This window comes from Anthonomus grandis, chromosome 9 (assembly GCF_022605725.1).
Source record: "Anthonomus grandis grandis chromosome 9, icAntGran1.3, whole genome shotgun sequence".
NCBI classification, from domain to species: domain Eukaryota; kingdom Metazoa; phylum Arthropoda; class Insecta; order Coleoptera; family Curculionidae; genus Anthonomus; species Anthonomus grandis.
The window spans coordinates 17028705-17052252 of record NC_065554.1 but is presented as its reverse complement, the minus strand read 5'-3'; the positions used below and the strand labels follow the sequence as shown (position 1 = coordinate 17052252).

Below are 23548 nucleotides of genomic sequence, written 5' to 3'. Positions count from 1 at the left end.
GACATGCTGCCTAAAGGCTCGGTTGAGTAGTTGACCCAATTTATTTACCCTGGTTAGTATCAGCACGTCTGAGATCTTAGACACTTCTTCTAGGCCTTCTTTATGGCCTAGCCTAGCCTTATCCAACGTTAAGGCTAGGCTAGGCTAGGCCATAGAAGGCAGAGTTTGAAGAAATTTTAATTTGGTTGTCACTTTTCTTTAATGTTCTTCCCTGCTCTTCCCCTTTCGGTGCCTTACCTTTAAAGCAACAAAGATATTTTTTGCAAAACTATTATTTTTCACCAAATTTGTTTATGTAGCAAAAAAACCCAAAATAACGTTTTTAAAACATAAATATATAAACAAAAATTAACAATTGACTAGTAATCTCCTAACAAACTTTCATCAGTCTTACGTCATATTGCCGAGTAAAACCGGTCGCAGAAAAAGCAACCACGGCCATCGTCTTGAATTTATATTCGTTGCCTTATGTCATCTGTCATTGTGTCTATGTTTATAAACATATAAAATAAGCAAGGTTAAGGTCTGTTTAGGTCAATAACCTATATAATATACCTAACTACTATAACTAAAAAACCTTGTTATTCAGTTTACGCCATAGAATCATTTACCCCCTTAACTTTTCTTTAGCAAATATTAAACTTTCTAGGCCAGTTCTACTTAGGAATAATGGGCAAAATAACTTACCTAAAAATCAAGGCTCGTCTAGAAAATGTGGAAGAACTAAAACCCAACCCAGATCATTCCTTCGCTTTAAAGCTAAAGTGTTCAGCTTGTGGTGAGATATCTGATAAGTGGCATGACGTAAATGAATCCGATAAATTCCCTGGGAGAACTGGACGCTCTGAGCACCACTATGTAGGAAAGTGTAAAATGTGTGGCCGGGACAATACTTTAGATATTGTTCAGGGTAGCATTGGTAAGCATATTTGTCAAGCAAATTATCAAAAAACCAATAAATCAATATCAGTATTATTATTTCCAATTGTTTTCTTAATATGCATTTTTCTTTGGATTTATGAGCATGAAAAATAAATAAAATAAGAAACATATACAGGGTGTTGCACTGCCAAGCAGGACAAAGGAGATCCCATGTAATTTTTAATAGGGTCAAATATTAGCTCTCCTAATTATTTTAGAGAAAAATGTATTAGAGTAATTTAAAGAGGACTAAAATCTGCAACCAACAAAATAACTTTTAATTTTGTAGGTTTGCCCATTTAGAACTTATTGGTCAAAATCTTGGTAAAAATCTTATCTTTTTTGTGGCCCCATACTTACTTGCATGCATAATAATTCATCCCTATCTCTAAGCTCCCGATGCTTTCCATATTTGTACAAGAAATATTTCTGGTTTTTTAAAGCCCCGAATGATTGATGTCCAATGATCAATGTCCATAATCTCTACAAGATTTCTTGTACTTATTTTCTACTTACTTTCTTATTTCCTTACACATATAAAAAAAGTCTATCATTTTCTTTGTTTTCTTGCCTTTGATGATTGTTTCATTCATTGTTTGCCCTTATATTTTCAATTATATACTACAGTGCCTTTTTTGCTCAACCTTTGTAACAGTTCTATTATCTGTTGATTTTCCTGGTATCATCCTATTTGGAAAAGAAACTGTAGACAAGTCTGAAATTTATTTATACTTTTTCTTCAGTTGTGGAACTCATAGCTGAGTTTTTTATTGTAGAATTTTAATGCAGGGAACTTATTATCACAAATTATTTGATGTTCATCACCAGTTAATGTAATAAATTTGGCTGGCATACCTGTGAATACAAGGCAATAAAAAATGAAAATTTTTGTAAAGATTATTGGCTGTTACTCCTAAACCAACAAATGAAAAATAATTAAAGTTATTTTGTTGGTTGCAGATTTTGGTGTTTTTTAAATTATTCTAATAATTTTTTTCTCTAAAATAATTAGTGGAGCCAATACTTGACCCAATTAAAAATTACATGGGATTTCCTACAACCTGTATAAAGTTTTTGAGTTGGGTTGGTGGTCATTCCCGATGTTTGGTGAGAAGGTTATGGAAGCATACATATTTTTAAAAAAGTTATAATTGTTTTAAATCTTGACTATTGAACCCATTTCATACATCGTTCAGGTATTCAAAATCATTTCTTGCATGTTTGAGGGCTTCTGACTAATTTTCAATTTTATTCCAGATATTTGAAGATATTTAATTTCCTTCCAACTATTCAATGTAATTTCTTTTTACTTTCTTCTAAGATCCAAAAATCAGGGGATTATAGCAGCATATGATCGAAGCAAACGTAATCAGTCTCAAATCCCCGGCTCAGTGAAGCTTTCTAACCAATCATACAATACGCCTGACAGCATTGTGTCCGCTTTTGGAGATTATTTCAGGAGTGTATACACGAAGTCACTTCCCAGCGATCATCCTGTCGTCTCTGAACCTCCCTTAACTTGCATAGACGTCGTCGCGCTCGCGGCTACCGACATTATAATGGCGAGCAAGTGTCTCAAAAGCAAAATGACCTCTGGCCCAGATCTAATTCCTAGTTTTTTAGCTAAGGACTGCTCTGTTGCACTTACAGACCCTCTGCTCCACATCTTTAATCTGATCCTTAACACAGGTATTTTTCCCAATATCTGGAAGCAAGCTAAAGTTTGCCCTATCTTTAAAAAGGGCGATGCTGGAACAATAGAGAATTACCGCCCTATATCCATTCTGTGCAATTTCTCAAAGTTATTCGAGTTGGCTCTTTATAAATTAATTTTTCCCAAGGTTAAGTCCATGCTGGCCAACGATCAACATGGCTTTGTTTCTGGCCGCTCATGTACTACAAACCTAGCATTCTTCTCTCAGTTTGTGTGTGAAGCACTTAATGATAGAAGTCAAATCGATGTTATCTACACAGACTTTCAAAAGGCTTTTGACCAGATTGACCACTTCATCCTATTAAATAAGCTTGAACGCCAGTTTGGATTCTCCGATCGCTTGATAAAACTCCTTAACTCCTATTTAGTTGACCGCTCTCAGTTTGTAGTGGTCGAAGGCTTTAGATCTGCTTGTTTTTCACCCACCTCTGGAGTTCCTCAGGGCTCTAACTTGGGCCCCCTTCTCTTTAACGTTTTCGCTAATGACTTGATCTCCACCCTCAATTGCTCTCGGTTAGCATATGCTGATGACCTAAAGCTTTTCCATAGGATTGACTCTATAGCAGATTGTGATCTACTGCAAGAGAACATCAATACTGTACACCATTGGTGCACTTTGAACCGGCTTAACCTTAATGTTTCCAAGTGTAATGTGGCCAGCTACTTTCGTATCAAAAGTCCAATTGCCTTTAATTACTCAGTTAATGGAGAGTCTCTGGCAAGGTCTACCTGTTTCAAGGATCTTGGAGTCACCTTTGACCAAAAATTTTCTTTTATCCCTCACATCGAAGATACTGTTTCTAGAGCTACTCGCATGCTAGGCTTTATTATTAGAAATTGCAAACTTTTTTTGAACACTGCCACTGCCAAAACTCTCTACTATGCATTTGTTAGATCCAGGCTGGACTACTGCTCCCTCATTTGGTCTCCCATTTACAACCAGCACATTCACCTATTAGAATCAGTCCAACGGCGATTCCTTAAATGTTTGGCATTTAAGGATGATGGAGTCTATCCTCCAAGGGGTTGTGACCATAACCTGCTGCTCTCTAGATATACTGAACGGTCACTTGCGAAGAGGAGAGAAATGCATTCGGTGAAATTCTTGTTTAATTTACTTAACCATAAAATTGACTGCCCATCCCTTTTGCAACGGATTTGCTTTCATATACCACGCCCAGGATCCAGACAGTGTCCAGCTTTTAACTTGGACACAGCCAGGTCCAACATTCTGTACCAGAGTCCTATTCACTATATATGTATATGTAACCTATTGGAAATAAAGCTTATTATTATATGATATATATCATATGCTGATAATATATTTTAAGTTTTGGTGCTTCCTCTTGGCAAAAACAAAGTAAAAGAGGAAGCTAAAATAAAACTATATAGAGTAAAAGGTTGGCAATTTTGGCCATCACAAAAGATTTTCGTTTTGTTGATCCCAAAATACATGGCCTTTATTGATGTTAACCATTGTATTTTTAGGTCTGTGTAGGTTGCATGAACTTTACTGAAGTGAATGAAATGAAATACTTGGGAATTATCCATAATTTATCCCAGCTCATAATTTAAAATGCTATTGTCATGTACTCATAAACTTATTAGTAATGAATTGCTTCTTATTATACATCTATAAGACATATAGCAAAGATAGTGAGTAAATTACACAAGGTAGAACAAAAAGTTTTATAGCAAAGTTGTTGAGTTGCCAAAAATCTACAAACTAAAAATATTCTTACATATTATATAATTTAGGTCACAAAAAAGTTATAAAATATGTATTTTTCTTAATGAAATAGGGCATTCCATTAAGAAATTTTCGGCTTATATTACTTTACAAAATGAATAGGCATGAAAAGAGGGTTATTTTGATATAGTATTTTTTAAATTTAGTATAAGGTACTGATAGTTGTCCTTTAGAGTAATCATATAAGAAATTATAACTATGGATTCAAACTAGACTTATGAAATTTGTACAATTGTATGTACCATAGATGGTCTAAGATACCCGTTCAAAACTAAAAGTGATATTTTGTCATTTTTTTATAACAGAGTTTCTGTACCGAACTTTCAAATTTACTGAAATTAGATATGCAATATCTTAACATTGTTAAAGAAATACCCAGTATACTCTTATGATATTAAAGTTAGTTTTAAAATACCTTCAAAGTTGTTGAGTTGGCAAAAATCTACAAACTAAAAATATTCTTACATATTATATAATTTAGGTCACAAAAAAGTTATAAAATATGTATTTTTCTTAATGAAATAGGGCATTCCATTAAGAAATTTTCGGCTTATATTACTTTACAAAATGAATAGGCATGAAAAGAGGGTTATTTTGATATAGTATTTTTAAAATTTAGTATAAGGTACTGATAGTTGTCCTTTAGAGTAATCATATAAGAAATTATAACTATGGATTCAAACTAGACTTATGAAATTTGTATAATTGTATGTACCATAGATGGTCTAAGATACCTGTTCAAAACTAGAAGTGATATTTTGTTATTTTTTTATAACAGAGTTTCTGTACCGAACTTTCAAATTTACTGAAATTAGATATGCAATATCTTAACATTGTTAAAGAAATACCCAGTATATTCTTATGATATTAAATTTAGTTAGTAAAATACCTTCATTTTTTGTTAAATATGTCCTATACCTAAACCATTCACTTTTTAAGATATCTTAACTTAGGTAAGCATAAAAAGAGTATTTTTGGAAGATTGCTTAGAAAAGAAACATTAATGGTGTGCAATTAATTGTCAAAGACTATTATTTTCAATCGTTTTAATATCCATTTTTTACCACTAAGTTTATTTTCTTCTCTAATTAATCAGTCTATTATAAATGTTTATTAAATTAATAGATTTTTAATTTTTCTTATTCATGATCGTCTGGCAATTTTCCATGTGAAAAACTTGTTGATATAATATATGCTCTAAAGAAATACTCGGGTCTAAAATTTTTGATACTAAGTATGTACGACCCTGGTAGTATCCTGAAAGAAAACATCCCAAATCAATGTAATGTGTAAAAAATATGATAGGGTGAAACCAGTTACAAATGAAGATAGAGTAGCACTAATTTTAAGTTAACTCTAGAGAGTCCTTTTCGTGCATTATTCATTTTCCGTATACACCGAAGCAAGAAATTTCATCCTTATCATATTTAATTATATTACACGAATTACAGCTAAAAGATTATGAAAATAGGATTACTTTTTGTCAGTGGGCGCAAAATAGGATGTATCAGTCCGAATTTTTTGTTCTAGTACTTTTTTGAAGCGAAGCTACATTTCACAATAATAGTAGTATTTAGTAGTTAAAAAAATAAAATAGAAAACCTTGGTATACTAAGGGTTTACGAGTATCTGGAAAAAATATGCGATCCCTTTTTTACATTAGGAAATACTCTATGAACAATGCAACATTTTTAAATTATTATAACAGATACCGCAAGATTTACAGAAACTTAATCAAAATGGCTAAGTGGGCCTACTTTCAAAGGAGGATAAATAATTCCTCTAACAGAGCAAAAGAGTCTTGAAAGATTTTAAATGAGCTAAGGGGCAAAAATAATGTCTTGGTTATTCCAAGTACCTTAGATTCCAATGTCCTCAATTCCTTCTACTGTGATATTGCTAGGAACCTTGCAGCCAATCTCTCACAAAAAATAGATTGCAGGAGATATCTCAGCAATGTGGTAGTAGCCGAATCTTTCTTTTTTGCCCCCACAAGTGTAGAAGAACTCAGTTAATGGTTAATATTAAGAATAAGAGTTCATCAGGTTGGGATGGGCTTTCTCTTAAAATATTTTCTGCTTTACCTCTTGTTGCTTTGCAAGTCTTAGCCGAGTCAATTAACTTTTCATTTATGTCTAGAGTTTTCCCAGAGTGCTTAAAAAGAGCAATGATTGTTCCTCTTTACAAGGGTGGCGATCGCGACTGCCCTTCTAACTTTAGACCTATAGCGTTATTGCCTACTTTAGCCAAGATAGTGGAACGACTCGTTAAGGTGAGGATGGTTTCATTTTTAAATAGGTTTGGCCTATTAAGTCTTCAGCAGTTTGGCTTTTATGAGTCTGTGAGCACAAATGATGCTATCTTTAGCTTTCTATAGCACCTGTACAACCGACTGAATGTTGGTGAAGTTGCAGCAGCGGTATTCTGTGACTTGTACAAGGCATTTTGACTGCGTGAGTCACAGAGTGCTGCTGATGAAACTGGGGCTCTATGGTTTCTGAGGAACTGCCCTTGAGTGGTTTCGTTCCTACTTATCAAATCGTGTCAGTTTGTCAAATTTAATGATGATGGTATCTCTAAGGAACTTAATATAAATGAAGGTGTTCCGCAAGGATCAGTACTTGGTCTTTACTTTTTCTCATTTATGTGAACGATGTGCCACAACTGCAGGTAACTGGCAAATTTACATTGTTTGCCGATGATACCACCATCCTATGGCACGACTCTGATGTTTCTCAAATGGAGGCCAATATACGTGCAGATTTGTTAAAAATAAAAGACTGGTGTGATGCAAATTTTTTGACATTTAATGTTTCCAAAACAAATATCCTTTATTTTAAATGTATTACAAATGATATATGTTTAAATAATGAAGCCCTCACCATGCCACCGTTCAGTAAGTTTTTGGGTCTTTCCATAGACAAGTTCCTTAAATTTGAAGACCTTATTGTGAATGTATGTAGAAAACTTTCATTAGGCTGCTACGCCCTAAGGGTTATTGCCACCAGTCTTAATTTCTCCATCGCCAGATCTGCATACTTCGCGATTATCGAGTCGCACCTTCGATATGGAATTTGCTTTTGGGGTTCATGTTCAAATTCACTTTTTAGTTCAGTGTTTGTACTCCAGAAAAGGACCATTAGATATCTATGTGAGGCCAAGCCTCGTGACTCATCTCGCCCGCTTTTTGTAAGTCATAATATTTTAACCCTGTGTTGTATTTTTATTTTGGAAACAGTTTGCTTAGTTTTTAGTAAATATAAACAGGAACTCCACTTAGGAAGCCACTATAATACGCGACAAAATTATTTGTTGAGGCTACCCATTCCTCATTTTGAACTTGTCCGTAGCTCTATCATATATGGAGGTAGAAAGCTGTTTAATAAACTTCCACTAGAAATAAGACAACTTAAGACTGAAAAAAGCCTACGTACAAGGACGAAAATATTTCTTGCCAGTAAAGCGTACTATAGTTTAGGTGAATTTTTTAATAATTAGCATTTAAGTATTTTTCAAAGTTTTATATAATTTTATTTTATTTTATTTCATTTTATTTTAAATTAGTTTCTCGTTTTTATTCCTTTAGAGTCTATTGGCTTTGTCTACAACTTCTATGTTTATATTGACAATAAAGCATTTTTGAGTTTGAGTTTAGTATTACTATAATAAGGACAATCTTCCTTATTAATACAGTAACACTAGCAATTCATTTTTTACTAAAGAAATTCACCAACACAGATGTCACTTAATGTTTGCTTAATAATGAGCAGGCATTATATTAACATTTAGCAAAATCATTTAAATATCCTTTATACTATTAAGCGTTGCTTGACTATGTTCAGGAAAGAATCTGGTTTTAGCATGATGGGGATCATTATATCCAAGCTGTGAGAAATTTTGTAAATGAGCATTTTGATAATCGATGGATAGGTAGGGGTAGGCCGGTAACTTGGCCAGCAAAGTCTCCCGATTTGACCAAACTGGATTTTTCCTTGTGAGTGACTTATTTTCAAAAAGAACTAATGGTTGCTCACAAAATTTGGGAGGTCATATTGAACACAATTTATAATGTAATACTTCTTTAAAGATAGTACAATTTTATACTTTTTAATTTAAGTATTTATAACGTAAATTAGGTTATTTAGTTTTGTCTGTAATAGCAATAACAATACTTAAGTGTAGCAATAGTATTTATTCTTAGTCCTCATTATTATTTAATCTAAATCTTTAATATAAAATGTTATTAAAGGTATTTGAGAATACGCTTTTTATGCTTCCACAAAAGTTATAATCTTATGCTTTAGGTGTGGACATATTTAACGAAAAATTAAGGTATTTCAGGGATAAATATAATTACATAAAAATGTACTGGATGTTTTATTTAAAAACTGTGATATATAACTGTTGTACAAAAATTTTAAGCTGAGAGTTTGTTACCACCCTTCAACTTTGCTATAGAACTTTTTCTCTACCTCGTATAGCTCAGGTGCTATCTTTGCCGTACAGTAACGCGTCCAGTATATAAATCCTTAGTTTATTTAGTTTGGATCCTTTTTACAAAATGGCCTACATTTCTGGAGCTTTTATGAGTGATAACATGGTTGAATTACTTTCGTTTCTTCTTGCAATTTATTTTCATTCTATTACTGTTCATTACAATTATTTTTATTTTCCTGTTTTGGGTCAACACGGTTAGTCTGTATGATTGAAGGTTTTTCTCTTTATTATTTTAAAGCCGCGTATCCACTGGCATTAACATTTGTAGCAACATTTGTAAACGTTTGCGAATATTGATAAACGCTTGCAAAACGAAGTACCCACTGATTAGCACATGTTGTTTGAAATTGTTCACAAAGCAGTTTTGAGAGCGTTTGTCGCGTATCCAGGTCTTTTTATTTTGAGGTAAACTGAGAATAGAAAAAATGTAAAAATGGCCCCGTTAAGTAGAAAGAAACTTGCCGCCTGTGCTGCATTAGTATTTTGTGCACTAATAGAAAAAGAAAAGAAGGAAACATAGATTTTGGGTGTCTCATTTTTTAAAAACTACACTGTAAAAAATCGAGTGTTAATTTTAACACGCAAGAGTGGTCTATATAGGTCCACACTAGTGCGTGTTAAAATAACCACTGGCAAAAAGTGGTTGTTTTTATTTAAAAAAAAACATTTATTTTACCCAATTTAGCGTGTTAATAAACGAACGAAAATAAAATTTAAAAAACCCCTTCCGTATTGTTAAAAGTATATTTTGAGTGTCAAATGTATTTAAATAAAAGTAAAATTTAATCACCCACTTTGGTTTAAATTAAATTTACACCGGTGCTTAAAATATTTATTTTGGGTTAAATATATTTAAAAAAAAATAAAAAAGTACACTTAATTTATGGTTAATTGAGTTATAAAAAATGGTAAATTTAACTTACCTAGGGTTAAAATTATTTTTATTAGTGTAATAAAGAATCTATTTAGGTGGTAATTTATACTTTAAATAAAATATATTTTCCTTTATTTCGTGTAATAAGTATGGAATTTAAGGGTTAAAAGTAACTTTTTTTAGTGTATTTTTTTATAATTGGAGTGTGTTAGCCGAAAAAGAACCAATCAAAATTTTTAAATTACAAAAAAATATTTAAAGTATTTATTTGTTTAAATAAAAGCCTGAAACTATTTCTAAATAATCTTTGGTACATATATTAAAGATTATTAAGGAAGAGTTTTAAACTATTCATTTGAACAAATACTAATTAACAAGTTAAAAAGTAATTATTTGGCGCCTGGTTCCTTTTCGAATTTATCATCCCAATTATTACATATTGCAACTATTTCGGTTAGTCTGTATATATTTGATAAAAATTAAAAAAAAAACAAAAAAAAAACGCTAAACTTCGTATTCCAAACGATTAAATCAAAAAAGTTGTTCTAAGAAAGGAGAGCAATTTCTTTTTAGGACAAATACAAATAAAAGGCATAGCATTCAATTTCTTAGACATTATCTATTAAAGAATGATATAACAAACAAAAAAATATATATTCTGCAACAAAAATATATAGGAACCCATATTTTGAAATATAAAACCTTAAAAAATAATAATTGGAGATCAAATTTAACCTTATAACAAGAGTAGATCTTATACAGATGAAAAAAACACTTATGGCTTATGGCACGTATGACGTATGGCTTATACATAAATCTCTGTTACTTCTCTGTCTCTTAATTCCATAAGCTGCAAAAAATGTTATTTTTAAGCTAAGATGTACTCGGAGCATGCTTACCTTTATAACTCAAACAAAAATCCAAGCTAAACTAAACTAAACACTAAATTAAATTAACGACGCGGAGACGAGATAAGACAGGTCCTTAGAACATTGAAAGGCAATGTTCTAAGTTTAATGTTCTAAGCCTTTCAATGTTCTAAGGACAGGTCAGGTTTAGGTCGAAGCGTCAAGAAAGTAGAGAGACACAGGGTTGGTAATTTCACGACTTGTAGCAGTGAATCACGCACACGTTTAGTGTTAATTTAACCAGTTTTAAGGGTATATTTACACTGGACGCATTTTTTTTACCAAATAAAAATATAAAAATATTTTAGCACGGCCCGAAGTATTTTAATAGTGTTAATATAACACGCAAAAAAATAAAAATTAATTTAAGTGAATTTAACCACTTTAAAGTCTTCTTTAAGTGTTAAAAAATACTACATAGTATACTTCATAGTGTTAAATTTACTCAACACTCAAGAAATTTACCACCCTATTATTTTTTACAGTGTAGAGTTTCTATGCAGCTGATTTCTGATATCAAAACTGACAGGAGTAGCTTATTCAAAAATTTTACTCGAGTTTCGCCAAGAGATGTTGATTTTCTGCTCTCAAGAATTTCTCCAGAAATATCTAAAATTGACACGAACTATCGAGACTGCGTCTCTGCCGAAATTAGACTGGCCATCACACTTCGCTTTCTAGCGACAATAGATTCCTATGCCAGTCTTATGTACCTCTTTAGAGTTTCGAAGCAGCTCATTTCTAGAATAATTCCTCAAGTATGTGCCGCCATCATGAAAGCATTAGCGAGCTATGTAAATATCTATTTATCTACAAACGTAGAATATCGCGTCTCCACTGAAATCAGGCAGAAATCCACAAACAAGTCAAATCCTTTGAAGTTACCGACTTTTGGCGGAACAGTGACAAACGCCTGCAAACGTTTGCAAATGTGAGTGACCGACGTATCCACCGGATAAACATCGTGTTTGTAACCGATTGCAAATGTTTCTAAACGTTCCGTTTGTCAGGTGGATACGCGGCTTAAGATGTTATAATTTGGTCTTGCACATTACAGGTTGATAGTGAACAAGATGCAAGTATTCAAGTAAAAAAGAATTAACAGTTGCGTTTTTAGTAATTAAGGATCATAATTGATTACTATTATTGAATAAAGTTATATCTATAAACCTTTTTCAGCTTCTTACAGAAATGAAGACAGTGAAAATTTCAAATCAATAATATCCTTTGAAGGAAGAGGACTTGAAGTTGTAGATTATCAACCAGGAGACAATTGGTGTGTTAAAGTAGATGGCAGCAGTAAAATCTTTAGTGATGTAGATTTAAGTGAAAAAGAATGGGTGGAATACGATGAGAAAATACAAGATTCTGTCGGAGTGTACGATTTAGAACATTTAATTGAATGAGTAGTTTAAGAGTGGGAAATAAAGCTTGTTAGGAATATGTTTTTTTTTTCTAATAAAGCAAAAAGTATTTACTGATGTTTTATTTTTCTATCACACAATTAACAACGATTAATCTAGGAAACTAAAGAACTCTTCTAGGAAAAGCTTATATAATGTTTAAGTATCAAATGGCATAAAACAAAAAAAAATTATTTTTTGAAAACTAAACATACTGTTACATCAATACTTTGTTACGAATAAAGAAATAAATCAATTACAACTCCACACTAGAAAGAAATAAGTATAAACGTATGGATAATTTAAATAAAAATAAAGTAGAACTGTGATGTTGCAATGAATATTAAAATCTTTATATAAATATATTTACAATATAGAGTAACCTGATTTTTAGGCCCTACCTATTAAAATGTGCGACTTGAACGAACGCCCTGAAACTGTAGAGGAAGTCCAAGCGAAAAATATTAAAACACTTTAAAACAAAAACAATCCAAATTTCTTACAACTATATGTTTCTGCCAAAAAACAGCAATCATATAGTAGGAAAATAATACATTTTCTCTTGTTTATTGTTTCATTTTATTGAAACCTATAAAGTATACAGGGTATTTGCACGGGGTTTAATGTTTCTTTTGGTTAATCATTAAATATGTTAGCGTAGTTTGAGGTTTATATTTAGCAACTTATCGCGAACTGTGATTGGGACTGCTTCCCCACAAAAAAAACATGTTAACATAAACAGACACCCTGTATACGTAAAGCGCTGAGGAAGTAACGGTCTTTTTAAACTCCATCTATTGAGCATTAAATTGAATATCTACTTTTATCAATTCATTGTGAGTAACATTTTTACGCGTATATGTTAGACTAGGAGACGAATTTCTCTTTTTGACTAGGATTTTTGTTTCTAAACGATGATTTTTGAAGAAATGTTTGAATTTTATGTTGAGACTATACTTGATATTCTAAATTTCACGTGCATAAAACTCCTTCAATTTGCGTAAAAAGGAAAACTAAGAAATTGTGCACGAATCTCAGGGATTCGTGTCCGGCAAGTCTAAAATCTCTCCGATAAAACTGGAAATATCGGTATCGAGGACGGTGTGTTTCGTCAGGAACTCGTGCTCAAGTAGTTGTTTGTAGTTCCATCTAAAATTGAATAACATAATTTAGTTAAATTGTTTCAATTCCATTTTTGTATTTCTTTCTTAATCACCCTATATTTGTCAAATATGCAAATACTGCTTAAGTAGTTCCTCTTATATTAAAAATCAAATTATTGACCATGGATTTATAATTAAATTCGAATTTTTTTATATTATCATAATAAAAAAAATATAAGAAGTATAGAAAAAAAATGATATACAGGGTGTCTCCTTTTTCATAGAGACAGTATTGCTATCTCCTATACTATAATAGATACGAGGGCGGTTAAATTAGAAAAAAGTTGCGGAATTTTATTCTGATTAAAAAAGTGTATTTTTTATGGGACGTTTCGTTTTTTAGATATCATCATCAACTTTTTTTTTAAATACGGACCTGGATTTTTTATTTTTTATTTAAAAAGAATTTTTGTTTTCCTTTTCAACAATGTATAACTTAAATGTCTGTCTCGACGTTTCGGTATAAAATTAGCAGTTTTCAAGCTTTTTTCTTTAATACGGACCTGATTAGTATTTACAAAATTAAAATACGGCAGATTTGGGTTGAGTTGGGTTAGCTGCTAATATTATTCACTAACATCAATTGCGGCTGATATTTTTTTATGTGGTTAGGAAAAAAATTACGATATGTGATTTGTTCGATATTAATATTCGATAACGAAAATCTATTTTCAAAGCTGCATGGAGAGCCACCCTTAATGAAAATGGAACCGTGCTTGCCGAATGGTTCAAACTTTATAACAATGTCAGATTTATTACGGCTGTGACTTATTTAGGTAGGCCATGAAAACAAGAATATGTCGTAGCTACGACAACAATTATTATTATTAATTACAACAAAATTATTAAAATATTACTTTGATATTTTAACGTTTTGCCGTAAGTTAGTTTCTTAAATTAGTTTAAAAGCTTAGTTTAAAAGCTGGTTGTTTCCTTAGCAATTTCCTAGTTCAATATTAACAAAATAAATACATGTTGTAAAATGGTACGGTATAGTGATAGTGAAAAAAAGGACATGTACGATGTTTTTATAAGATGTTATCGAAAGGTTGATGATGCAGTAAGGGAGTATGCTAGATTATATCCAAACAGAACTGCTCCAGCGCGAAAAACTTTTTATTTGGTTTCAAGAAACCTCACCGAATTTGGATGTGTATCAAAAAAACGCGGAAAATACCGTGCCAAGAATACACACAACGATGTTAATGTTTTAGCTTAAATTTATCTTTATCCGGAGTCTTCATTAAGAATGATAGGTTCTGAATGTGGGATACATCCTTCAGTGGTCGGAAAAATTGTAAAGAAACATAGGTATCATGACTACAAGTTCCAACCGGTTCAGAAACTGCATTCAGGTGATTCAGAACGCAGACTTGTTTTCTGCCGTTGGTATCAAGAGATGTTAAATGCCGACCCGATATTCTCTACGACCATTTTATGGACCGACGAAACTACATTCACTAATAGTGGCATATTTAACCGAAAAAATAAGCATTTCTATGCGCAAAACAACCCACATTTAGTAGAAGAAACTAAGCCTCAAAATCGATTTAGTCTTAATATGTGGTGCGGAATCATCGGTAATAGGCTAATAGGTCCCAAAATTATTGATGGAAATTTAAATGGTGAAAGGTACGTTAACCTATTGACAAAAGTTATGGATGAAATTCCATTGGAAACATTAAGAAGTATTCGGTGGTTTATGCAGGATGGCTGTGCCGCTCACAATTCCGCTGTTGCCCGAGATTTTCTCGACACAAATTTCCCTAATTGCTGGGTAGGAACAAACGGTCCTGTAAGGTGGCCTCCTCGTTCCCCATGCCTTAATCCTCTGGATTACTTCTTATGGGGATTTTTAAAAAATAAAGTCAATAACAGTGAAATAAATAATATGAAGGTGTTAACACATCGGGTCACTGCTGCATTTAGAGATTTAAAGCCCGAATACTTAACCCGCTCAATAGAGAATTTAGAATTAAGGACCGTAAAATGCATTGAACATAATGGGGGTCACTTTTTTTCACACAAAATTTTTTGTAAATAGTGTAAATGTTATTTGTAAAAAACTTTTATAGTATAAGAGATAGCAATACTGTCCCTATGAAAAAGGAGACACCCTATATATAATTATTTAAAGGATATATTAATTTGAGCTAACATGATACACACAAATATTTTCAAAGGTTTATCTATTAAAGAATTAATCAATAGTGTATTTTTTATTTGCTTGTCAAAGTTTAAAATGGGTAATGTTTTTAACCTATAGAGGCATTAATATGTTTGTTATAAATCCTAATATATGGGTACCTGGATACGCCAAACATTGCTATCCACAAATACCTATCAAAGTGCGGATGTTAAATTGCTTAAAAAAGACCCTGCAGTAATATATGTTTTTAGCTATATTGTGGAGAGCTTTTTTTTTGTATACCCGGTATAACATCGAAACAACGAAATATTTCATTTTCTTAGATAAAAATTTAAAAAAAAAAACATTTATAGCGTGAATAAAAAATTACTTAATAAAATACAATTACTAAATTAATATTAAACATAAATACCATAAATTACCTATCGGTATATTTCTTTTGCAAACACTTGGAAATAAAATCCTGAAACTCCTGAGAGAACTGTTCATTTGAAGGCAGCCTGGGAGGATCTCCTGCTACAACTTCTTTCAGCTGCTCGAATGGTGTACCCCATTTTGGATAAGGGAATTCTCCAGTGGCTAATTCAATCAAGGAGATTCCCAATGACCACACATCAGATCTGATGTCGTATTGTGAGGGGTTTCCTTGTGGATCTATTCTCTCTGGCTATAAAAAAAGTTTACTAGAACTAACTAATATTGATTATTTGAAAATACGTACCGCCATATAAGGTTTACAACCGGCATCTATAGTTTTGGCCACTGAATCCACTAGGTAACCGCTAATGCCAAAATCACAAATTTTAACTTCACCTGCTCTATTTATAAGTATGTTGGAGGGTTTTACATCTCTATGTATAACTTTTAGTTCTGAATAGAGGTAGTGGAGGGCACTTACTACTGCTAATGTCACTTTACCTACGGGAATTTTGTCATATAACATTTAGCAAATTTTTCACAACTACTATCACATAATAATTCAAAAATTATGAAAATATATGAATGGCACATCTCTATAAATTAAACTTAATTCAACAAATTTTTTTTCTAATTTGTAAACCCTGTAAAAATATTTTTTGAAACTTTCACTGTTAAAAATTTAACATAAATCACATTTTATTTTCTCTTACCCAGCACATGTTCAGGTATCTTTCGACCATTTTTATAGACTTTCATATAAAATTTATCTAAGCTGGTGTCCATAACTTCCATGCAAATCCACACATCGCCTTCCCTAAAAAGGGCACCATAAAATTGGACGGTATAAGGGCAGTCACTACTTCTCATGGATATGTCTAGGTCCATGAGAAGACGTTTTTGTTCTTGTGTGTTAACTGTTGCTGTGATTCGCTAAAATGTGTTTAATAAGTGTCAGTGAAGAGAATTATTTTGCATGCATAATGTAAAAATGTATATAAAACTATAAAAGCAGCAAATAGTCTGATTCTCTCTTATAAGTTTCTCTTTTTGTTTAATTTTGAAATCTCTAGACCTTATAGATAGATACATTCAAAATTAAATTTATGTATAGTCAAAGAATTTGAAAATCTCTGCACAACTCATAAGGCTACTTTCTGGATGATTAGAACTTTTGTTAAAGGTTTCAAAAAACAGAAGAAATTATATAATTTACTTGACACAATTTTCACTAATGACGTTATCATACCCAAGTTTTTTGAGAGCCTTATTGAAGATATGCTCAACTCTATTTTAGATCCTAACATTATACACCATTAGTATGGATTAAAAAAAAAAGAAAAAAATAACCCACTGAGCTTAACTTAGATTTTTACTACAGCAAATGCTTGAGCAAACGGTTGCTGTCATCTATACAGACTTTTTTAACTTAATAGATTTCTCCAGTGGGTAATAAGTAATTTACCTAGGAGAAAACAATTTATTTGAGTAAGTAAGGATATTTTTAAACTAATTTAGGTCACATCCCCTCTTCTTTCATTTATTTGTTAATCAGGGCTGTAATTAGGTAGGCGAGAGAGGCTGAGCGCCCTGCCTTTTTTTGCGAATTTTCTAAAGATTTTAACTAATACCGACCGACTTGGGATTGCTATATTTTAATAAAATTAACTGACTGCCTGGCTCATGCCGGATCCTTCGGTTCATCTCTGGAGTGTCTTGCTGTAGAGCGTTTTTTCGAATTTTCTAAAGACTTTAATGCTTATCTACCATTCTAGAATCGACGCACAGCAAACACTGGCAATATGACATAATTTGACACAATTTCTTGCTGGCAAATTAAAGTTTAAAGCTATATATGCCAATAAAATTTGACTCGGAGAACCGTCAAAGCTGCCAGTAACTGTTGTCAATTCTTTAGGGATTTTGACATAATCGACAAGAACCGTTCTTGTATTGAATTTGTCTGTAAAATTACATTTGCAAGCAAGGCTTCAGTGTATAAACTTTTTAAAACATTTGTCTTCTCTTTTTCACGTTCATGGGAAGAAGTTTAGAAAGCATTTTATAAGATGATGAATGATTCAGAAGATATCTGGATCATGTTTCCAATGTATTAATGGAACGCTTTAAAGGAAATAGTCACGTTTTGAGGTCGCTGTAGGCATTTTTTCAAACTCGTTAGAAAAGGAAAGAAACAAACCAGGAAGCCATAAGCTGGACGGAATTTTTGTTCCTCACTATTTTTTTTTTACTTTTAGAATTTAGATATATTATTATTAGATATTTGTCCATTGCTATAATGTTATTGTAAAGCGAATAATATCAGTGTGTGTATTGTAGTTATGGTACACAATTAGGTAATCCATACTGAAATTGTCTTTTATCTGTACATAGTTATGTGTGAAAATTGGTGAGTTCTATTATACAAATCTACTACATCTCAATAGCAGTTTGTTATAATACTATTTTATTGATCAAAAATAATAATAATCAATTGGTTTATTTAATAATAATAACAATACTTAGTTCTAGTTAGCTACAAAAGAATACTTAAGTAATACCGCAAAAAGGTGTTAATAGGAATTTTGAACTGATAATAAATAAACTCTGTTTAACAATATATCTACAAAATAAATTAAATTATTATTCAAAGTTATAGCACATTAATGATTGTGCTATATAATATTTGGTTTAGAAGAATGGGACAAAAATAATAAAAAATCTGCTATGAAGTAACAAAGTAATATACCATGAAAACAACCTTAAATAAAAATGATAAATCCTGTTGGAAATCATACTTGGCAGTTTATACTTGATTTATGAATTTATTAGCCAGTTTTTTTTACAATCATCTATAACCATATTCTTAATTAAAGAGGAATTCTTAATTAGGAATTAAATTTATATTATTATTATTATTATTATTTATATTATTATTATGTTGACAATAGCAGGCGGTGAGACCGATGAAGCTATTGTTTCTTCCGTATGTTTCAGGCTTGAGTAGGTGGACCTGCCAGTAGTGGATCATTCTCTCCGAATTTTGTCCCAGCTCAACATCAACGCGATTCTTGAAGATATTCGTATTTGGGGCCGTCACCGTTTCCTGATTTAACGAGTTCTACAAGTGCACTGCACGATTTGTTACAAAGTTTTTTCTGGGAAGTTTTGCCGTTCTTTCTTTTTCAAGCTTCCTTGTATGTCCTCGAAGATGATGGTTTTGGCTATAGTGGAAAAGGTTCGCCAAATTACACTGGTAATCTTGTAGGTTTTGATGAGATCGCCTCTATGTCTTCGCTCTCTGAGAGTGGTCAAACCAAACCTGATTAATCTTTCTGGATATGGCACCTCACTAAATTCATAAGGGATTTTTGTTACTTTGCGCTGTAATTTCTCCAATTGGTGTATATCTTTAATATAATATGGGTTCCTTACAACAAAGGCATATTCTATTTTTGGTCTTATGTAACTTTTGCATAGAGTGGATATCATTTCAATAGAATGGTCCCTAAAAGCTTGTTTTATCAGATAGACTAGCGAGTTTGCTTTTTTACAAATTCTGGTTATATGAGGTTCCCATTTTAGGTCTGATGTTATTAGGACTCCTAGATCTTTTTTTTCGTTCACTGATTTTAAGGCACATCCATCCAGAAAATATTTATTAACTATTACTTTCTCCATACATTTCAGTGGGTTGCATGTGAGGCTGATAGGTCTGTAGTTTTCCGGTTTGTTCCAGTCTCCCTTCTTGAACAGTGGTGTCACAATTGAATGTTTCCATTCTTCTGGTATCTTTCCTTGTTCTAAGCATTCCTGCATTGCCCCAGAAAGCAAGGGACTGAGGAAATTTCTGCAATTTTGAAGGAAAACTGTTGGGATTTTATCTGGTCCTGGGCTTGAGTCCCTTTTCATATTTTCAAGTGCTTCTTCAACTTTGTCTTTTGTAAAATGAATAGTTACAACTGATGGTTGTACCCTGCTGTGATTAGGCAATAATGGAATTGGATATGAATCCTTCGTGAATGCTGTATCAAAAATCTGTCCAAAAGATGCATGATGCTTTATTTAAGTGCACATATCAACAACATTACTAATAAATCCCTAAAAATACTAAGGTATTGATGATTGACAATAATTTTACCAATATAGGATAGGTACAATATAATATAACTTTTTTAAAACTCTGTACAATCCATTTGTTCACCGGTACTTGGAGTATTGTTCAACCATTTGAAACCAATATTATGATATCAACATGAAAAACATTGAAAAACCTCAACAAAAGATTCTTAGGTAACTAGCTTATAAAATTTACCATCCTTTTACTTAACTTACAAACAAAATTACTCCCAAAATTATAAAAACTCAAAGAAGGTAATTATTTAAGTTGAGTAAATACTTACTTTAACTGCCATAATGGTGCCACTGGGAATATGCTTCATTTTATCTACCACTCCATATGCTCCCCGTCCCAACTCAGCGATTTTTTCCAAGTCGTCTGCTTCTACATCAAAGGTCTTATCTCCTATTGTGATGGTTGTTCGTGAGTCCAAGTTACCAGGTGGAACCCTATATTTATAATAGAAATTAGTTTTATAAAATTCAGTGCAGACTGAGAATTTTTAAACAAATTACATATGTCTTGATTAGACTAAACAGAAATTATACCTTTCCACTAAGCACCGCAAAGTTTTTTTATATATTTTTGCTGCATCAGAATATTTAATATTAATTCTAAATAATATTTAATTAATAGTTTAGTTACTCGTAATAAATTTGATGGTGATATTCTGTTCTTTTTATTTATATAATGTTCGAAATCTTGCGTTGATGTGGCAAGATTTATTATGTATATTTTTTACAACAAATTTAATCTTATAGCAATAAAAAAATTATTTAAGTTTGATGTGTATGTACAAGGTATTGGATTATGAGCTGATATATCCTGAAAATTCTATCATATGGTTCCAAAAATAGCCTTCAATTTTTTTAGGATTTTAGATGGAAAGTTAGCAGCGAGGGCAGCAGTTTCAGTTACAATAGATGTAGATACAAATTTGAAGTTAATTCCAGTTTTGGAAATTAAATTTAAAAAATAAATCAAAATAATTGAACCAAGTTTGGGTTTTTCACAATTTTAACTATTTTGACTAGTCAATTAGCCAAGTGGTATTAATGCTTGTTTGAGCTTTTTCTTTTAACTAAATTTCAGGTATGATGTTCTGTATATTGGGTTTTTAATATGTGTAATGTGCTAATATTATATAATATGATAATCTTCTAGGTAGATTAATACTTAGAGTTAGTTATATCTATGGTATAATTAATCTATCTATTTACATAATTATAATTAATTTGAAAAAACTACATATACAGATAATTTTTCATGATAAATAGAATCTTTTTGCTTAATTGCTGTGCAATAACCTACTGGTCAATGACTCCACCCAATCATCCCAAACAGATGTCTTATCAATTCCCAAAAATTTGGTGCACCCCATTCACATAATTTTTTTGACCCAACTTGGGATATGATAAATTGAATGGATATGTTTGATTTTAGAAACAATGAAAAAGGGCCTATGAAAAGCAAGAAATAAAGATAAAGAAATTTTTTGTAAAGTAAAGTATTTTCCAGCTAATTAATTTATTAAGTTCCTTTAATTCGTGTCCTTACATTAGATATCTACTTAGTCTACTTCTACTAGTTTATTTAACAAATACTCACACAGGTGCGGGTTCAGGACTAACAATAATTTTCAGCCCTGGTCCTTTACGTTTAGCCATGTTGTGATATAAAGACTAACGACCCTATAAATAAGAAAATTTATAATTAATTAGGAACTGTTTAAGCCAATTAGGGCTCCATAAACATTAAATCAGTAATATAAAATGGGAATTTCTCAACACTTTTATCAAGATGAATCTACTTACTCCAGACGATAGAAAATATAACATCCGTGATTCCCGGCTAATTAAATTATTCAGGCGAGTCTTTTCTTAAACAATAGAATTTTTAATGCTAAAATAACCAAACGTGACCATAAAGGGTCAAAAAGTCAGCTTCGCATAGTTTTATTTTTTTTATACAAATTCCAATTAGCCAGCCAGAATGTCAGAAAATGACAAGTGACATGATGATGACAGAGGTCAGAAAATTGACATTTTTAAAAGTAAGGAACCTAGACAAGGAGATTACCATCTTGAGGCGAAATATCTGTGGGAATTAGCAAGTAGCAAGTTATATATATTAAGCATTTAATCAAAGTTTACTTTAGCAAGGATTCCCATAGGTATTAACACGACCCAACCAATTATGCATTTTATTAGTTTCTGTAGTACTTTTTGTATATGTATATAGTTTAGAGATGTGCGATGCTGAGGAAAGTACCGGTATTTCGGTATTTCGGTTGGTTACAATATCGACAAGTTCAGTACCGATATTCCAAGTACCGGTACGATTTAACTAAATATATATATTTTTTTTAAATGTTAAATTAGCGCGGACTGGTATGGACTGGACTAGCCTTGAAAGTCTATCTCCAAGAAGTCTGTTACGGCATTCATCCATTATCGCATCAGCCTTTGAAAATAGGCGTTCAGAAAATGGGTTGCATCTGCCAACACTACGGATAAACATAAACAGAAGGAAACAGGAGTAAATCCGTGCTTCACTGCTTCATTCATATTAATTTATGTGGTATCTTTTTAATTAAATTAAATTTATTTCATAGCATTCTTCGATACGGGATACGATAGGTACTGCATGAAACTCAAACGGATCGGACCGTATCGTACGTTAAAGTACCGGTACAAAATATCGAGTATCGAAAGAAAAAATACCGGTACTCGAGAAAATCGTATCGTATCGCACATCCTTAATATGGTTTATTGATTGCTCACTAGCAGAGGGGCACTGTCAGAACAATTATAATTTCTTTGCTACTGGAAGACAAGTTTTATAACACCAATTTCGAAAAGTGGTGACAATTCACAAGGCAACAACTAAAGACCAATAGGTATTCCCAGTATTATCTTAAAAATGTTTGAAGGATTTGTTTGTGAGCTGCTTACACTTGATCTGCAATTATTGGATCAGCAATTTAGTTTCATTGCTGAGTGGCTGCTGAATTAAGTGTGCTTTCTTTTGTTGCCTTCTTGATTGAGTCCGTGGGGGAGAGGAGTCAATCAGTCAAGAACATGCTTTGTACACTCCAAGGCCTTCAAGGCCAAGACAGAGTAAATCATGGGTTTTTATTGTATATACCTATGAAAGCAGGCATTGTCGGCCCTATCTTGAAATTGTTTAAGACTTACCTAACTGATCAAACACATGCTTGGTTATGTATAACATGAGATTATTGTCTGATGTTTCACAAGGATCTCATCACATGGGGCCTCTGTTGTTCAACCTTTATGTAAATGATATCTCGGAGTGCTTTCATTACAGCTCTTTTCCCCTCTTCGCTAATGATTTAACATTCTTTCGTTGTTTGACCACAGATTACTGCTTTAAGCTTCAGTCAGATTTAAAGAAGAAATTTAAGAATCAAATCAAATCACGGATCTAAGGGTTTTACTTGACGGTCGATCTGAGCTTCACTCCACATATTTCAAATGTAGTAACTAAATCGTTCCAAATGCTTGGTTTTATAAAAAGGTGTTCTCGTGTTTTTTTTAAATAATATTGCTGCCTTCTGCTTGCTATATTGTTCACTGGTACGTTTACATCTTCAGTACTGTTCTTGTTAT

The 23548-nt window shown here is 32.1% G+C and overlaps 2 protein-coding genes across 2 annotated transcripts; one reads left to right on the top strand and one right to left on the bottom strand.

Annotated features, from left to right (window-relative positions):
• Positions 1-494: 494 nt before the first annotated feature.
• Positions 495-12141, top strand: LOC126740361 (CXXC motif containing zinc binding protein). The gene is made up of 2 exons (XM_050446341.1): positions 495-919; positions 11844-12141. The coding sequence occupies exons 1-2, from the start codon at positions 670-672 to the stop codon at positions 12068-12070; spliced, it is 477 nt and encodes a 158-aa protein (XP_050302298.1). The 5' UTR covers positions 495-669; the 3' UTR covers positions 12071-12141.
• On the bottom strand, positions 12136-21913 carry LOC126740359 (dual specificity mitogen-activated protein kinase kinase 6). Its single transcript, XM_050446337.1, has 7 exons — positions 21731-21913; positions 21525-21607; positions 20200-20365; positions 16510-16729; positions 16101-16297; positions 15802-16046; positions 12136-13216 (listed from the first exon to the last, which is right to left on the bottom strand). Exons 2-7 carry the CDS (start codon positions 21581-21583, stop codon positions 13102-13104), a joined length of 1002 nt encoding a protein of 333 aa, XP_050302294.1. The 5' UTR covers positions 21584-21607; positions 21731-21913; the 3' UTR covers positions 12136-13101.
• Between the last annotated feature and the right edge of the window lie 1635 nt (positions 21914-23548).

What these genes read in the sequence shown, in the direction of transcription:
- LOC126740361 (XM_050446341.1), top strand. Translation starts at nt 670, where the DNA reads ATGGGCAAAATAACTTACCTAAAAATCAAGGCTCGTCTAGAAAATGTG. An exon ending in TATTGTTCAGGGTAGCATTG is followed by an intron (nt 920 to 11,843) that starts GTAAGCATATTT and finishes AACCTTTTTCAG; the next exon opens with CTTCTTACAGAAATGAAGAC.
- LOC126740359 (XM_050446337.1), bottom strand. Translation starts at nt 21,583, where the DNA reads ATGGCTAAACGTAAAGGACCAGGGCTGAAAATTATTGTTAGTCCTGAA. An exon ending in GTTGTAAACCTTATATGGCG is followed by an intron (nt 16,047 to 16,100) that starts GTACGTATTTTC and finishes CTTTTTTTATAG; the next exon opens with CCAGAGAGAATAGATCCACA. An exon ending in CAAAAGAAATATACCGATAG is followed by an intron (nt 13,217 to 15,801) that starts GTAATTTATGGT and finishes ATTCAATTTTAG; the next exon opens with ATGGAACTACAAACAACTAC.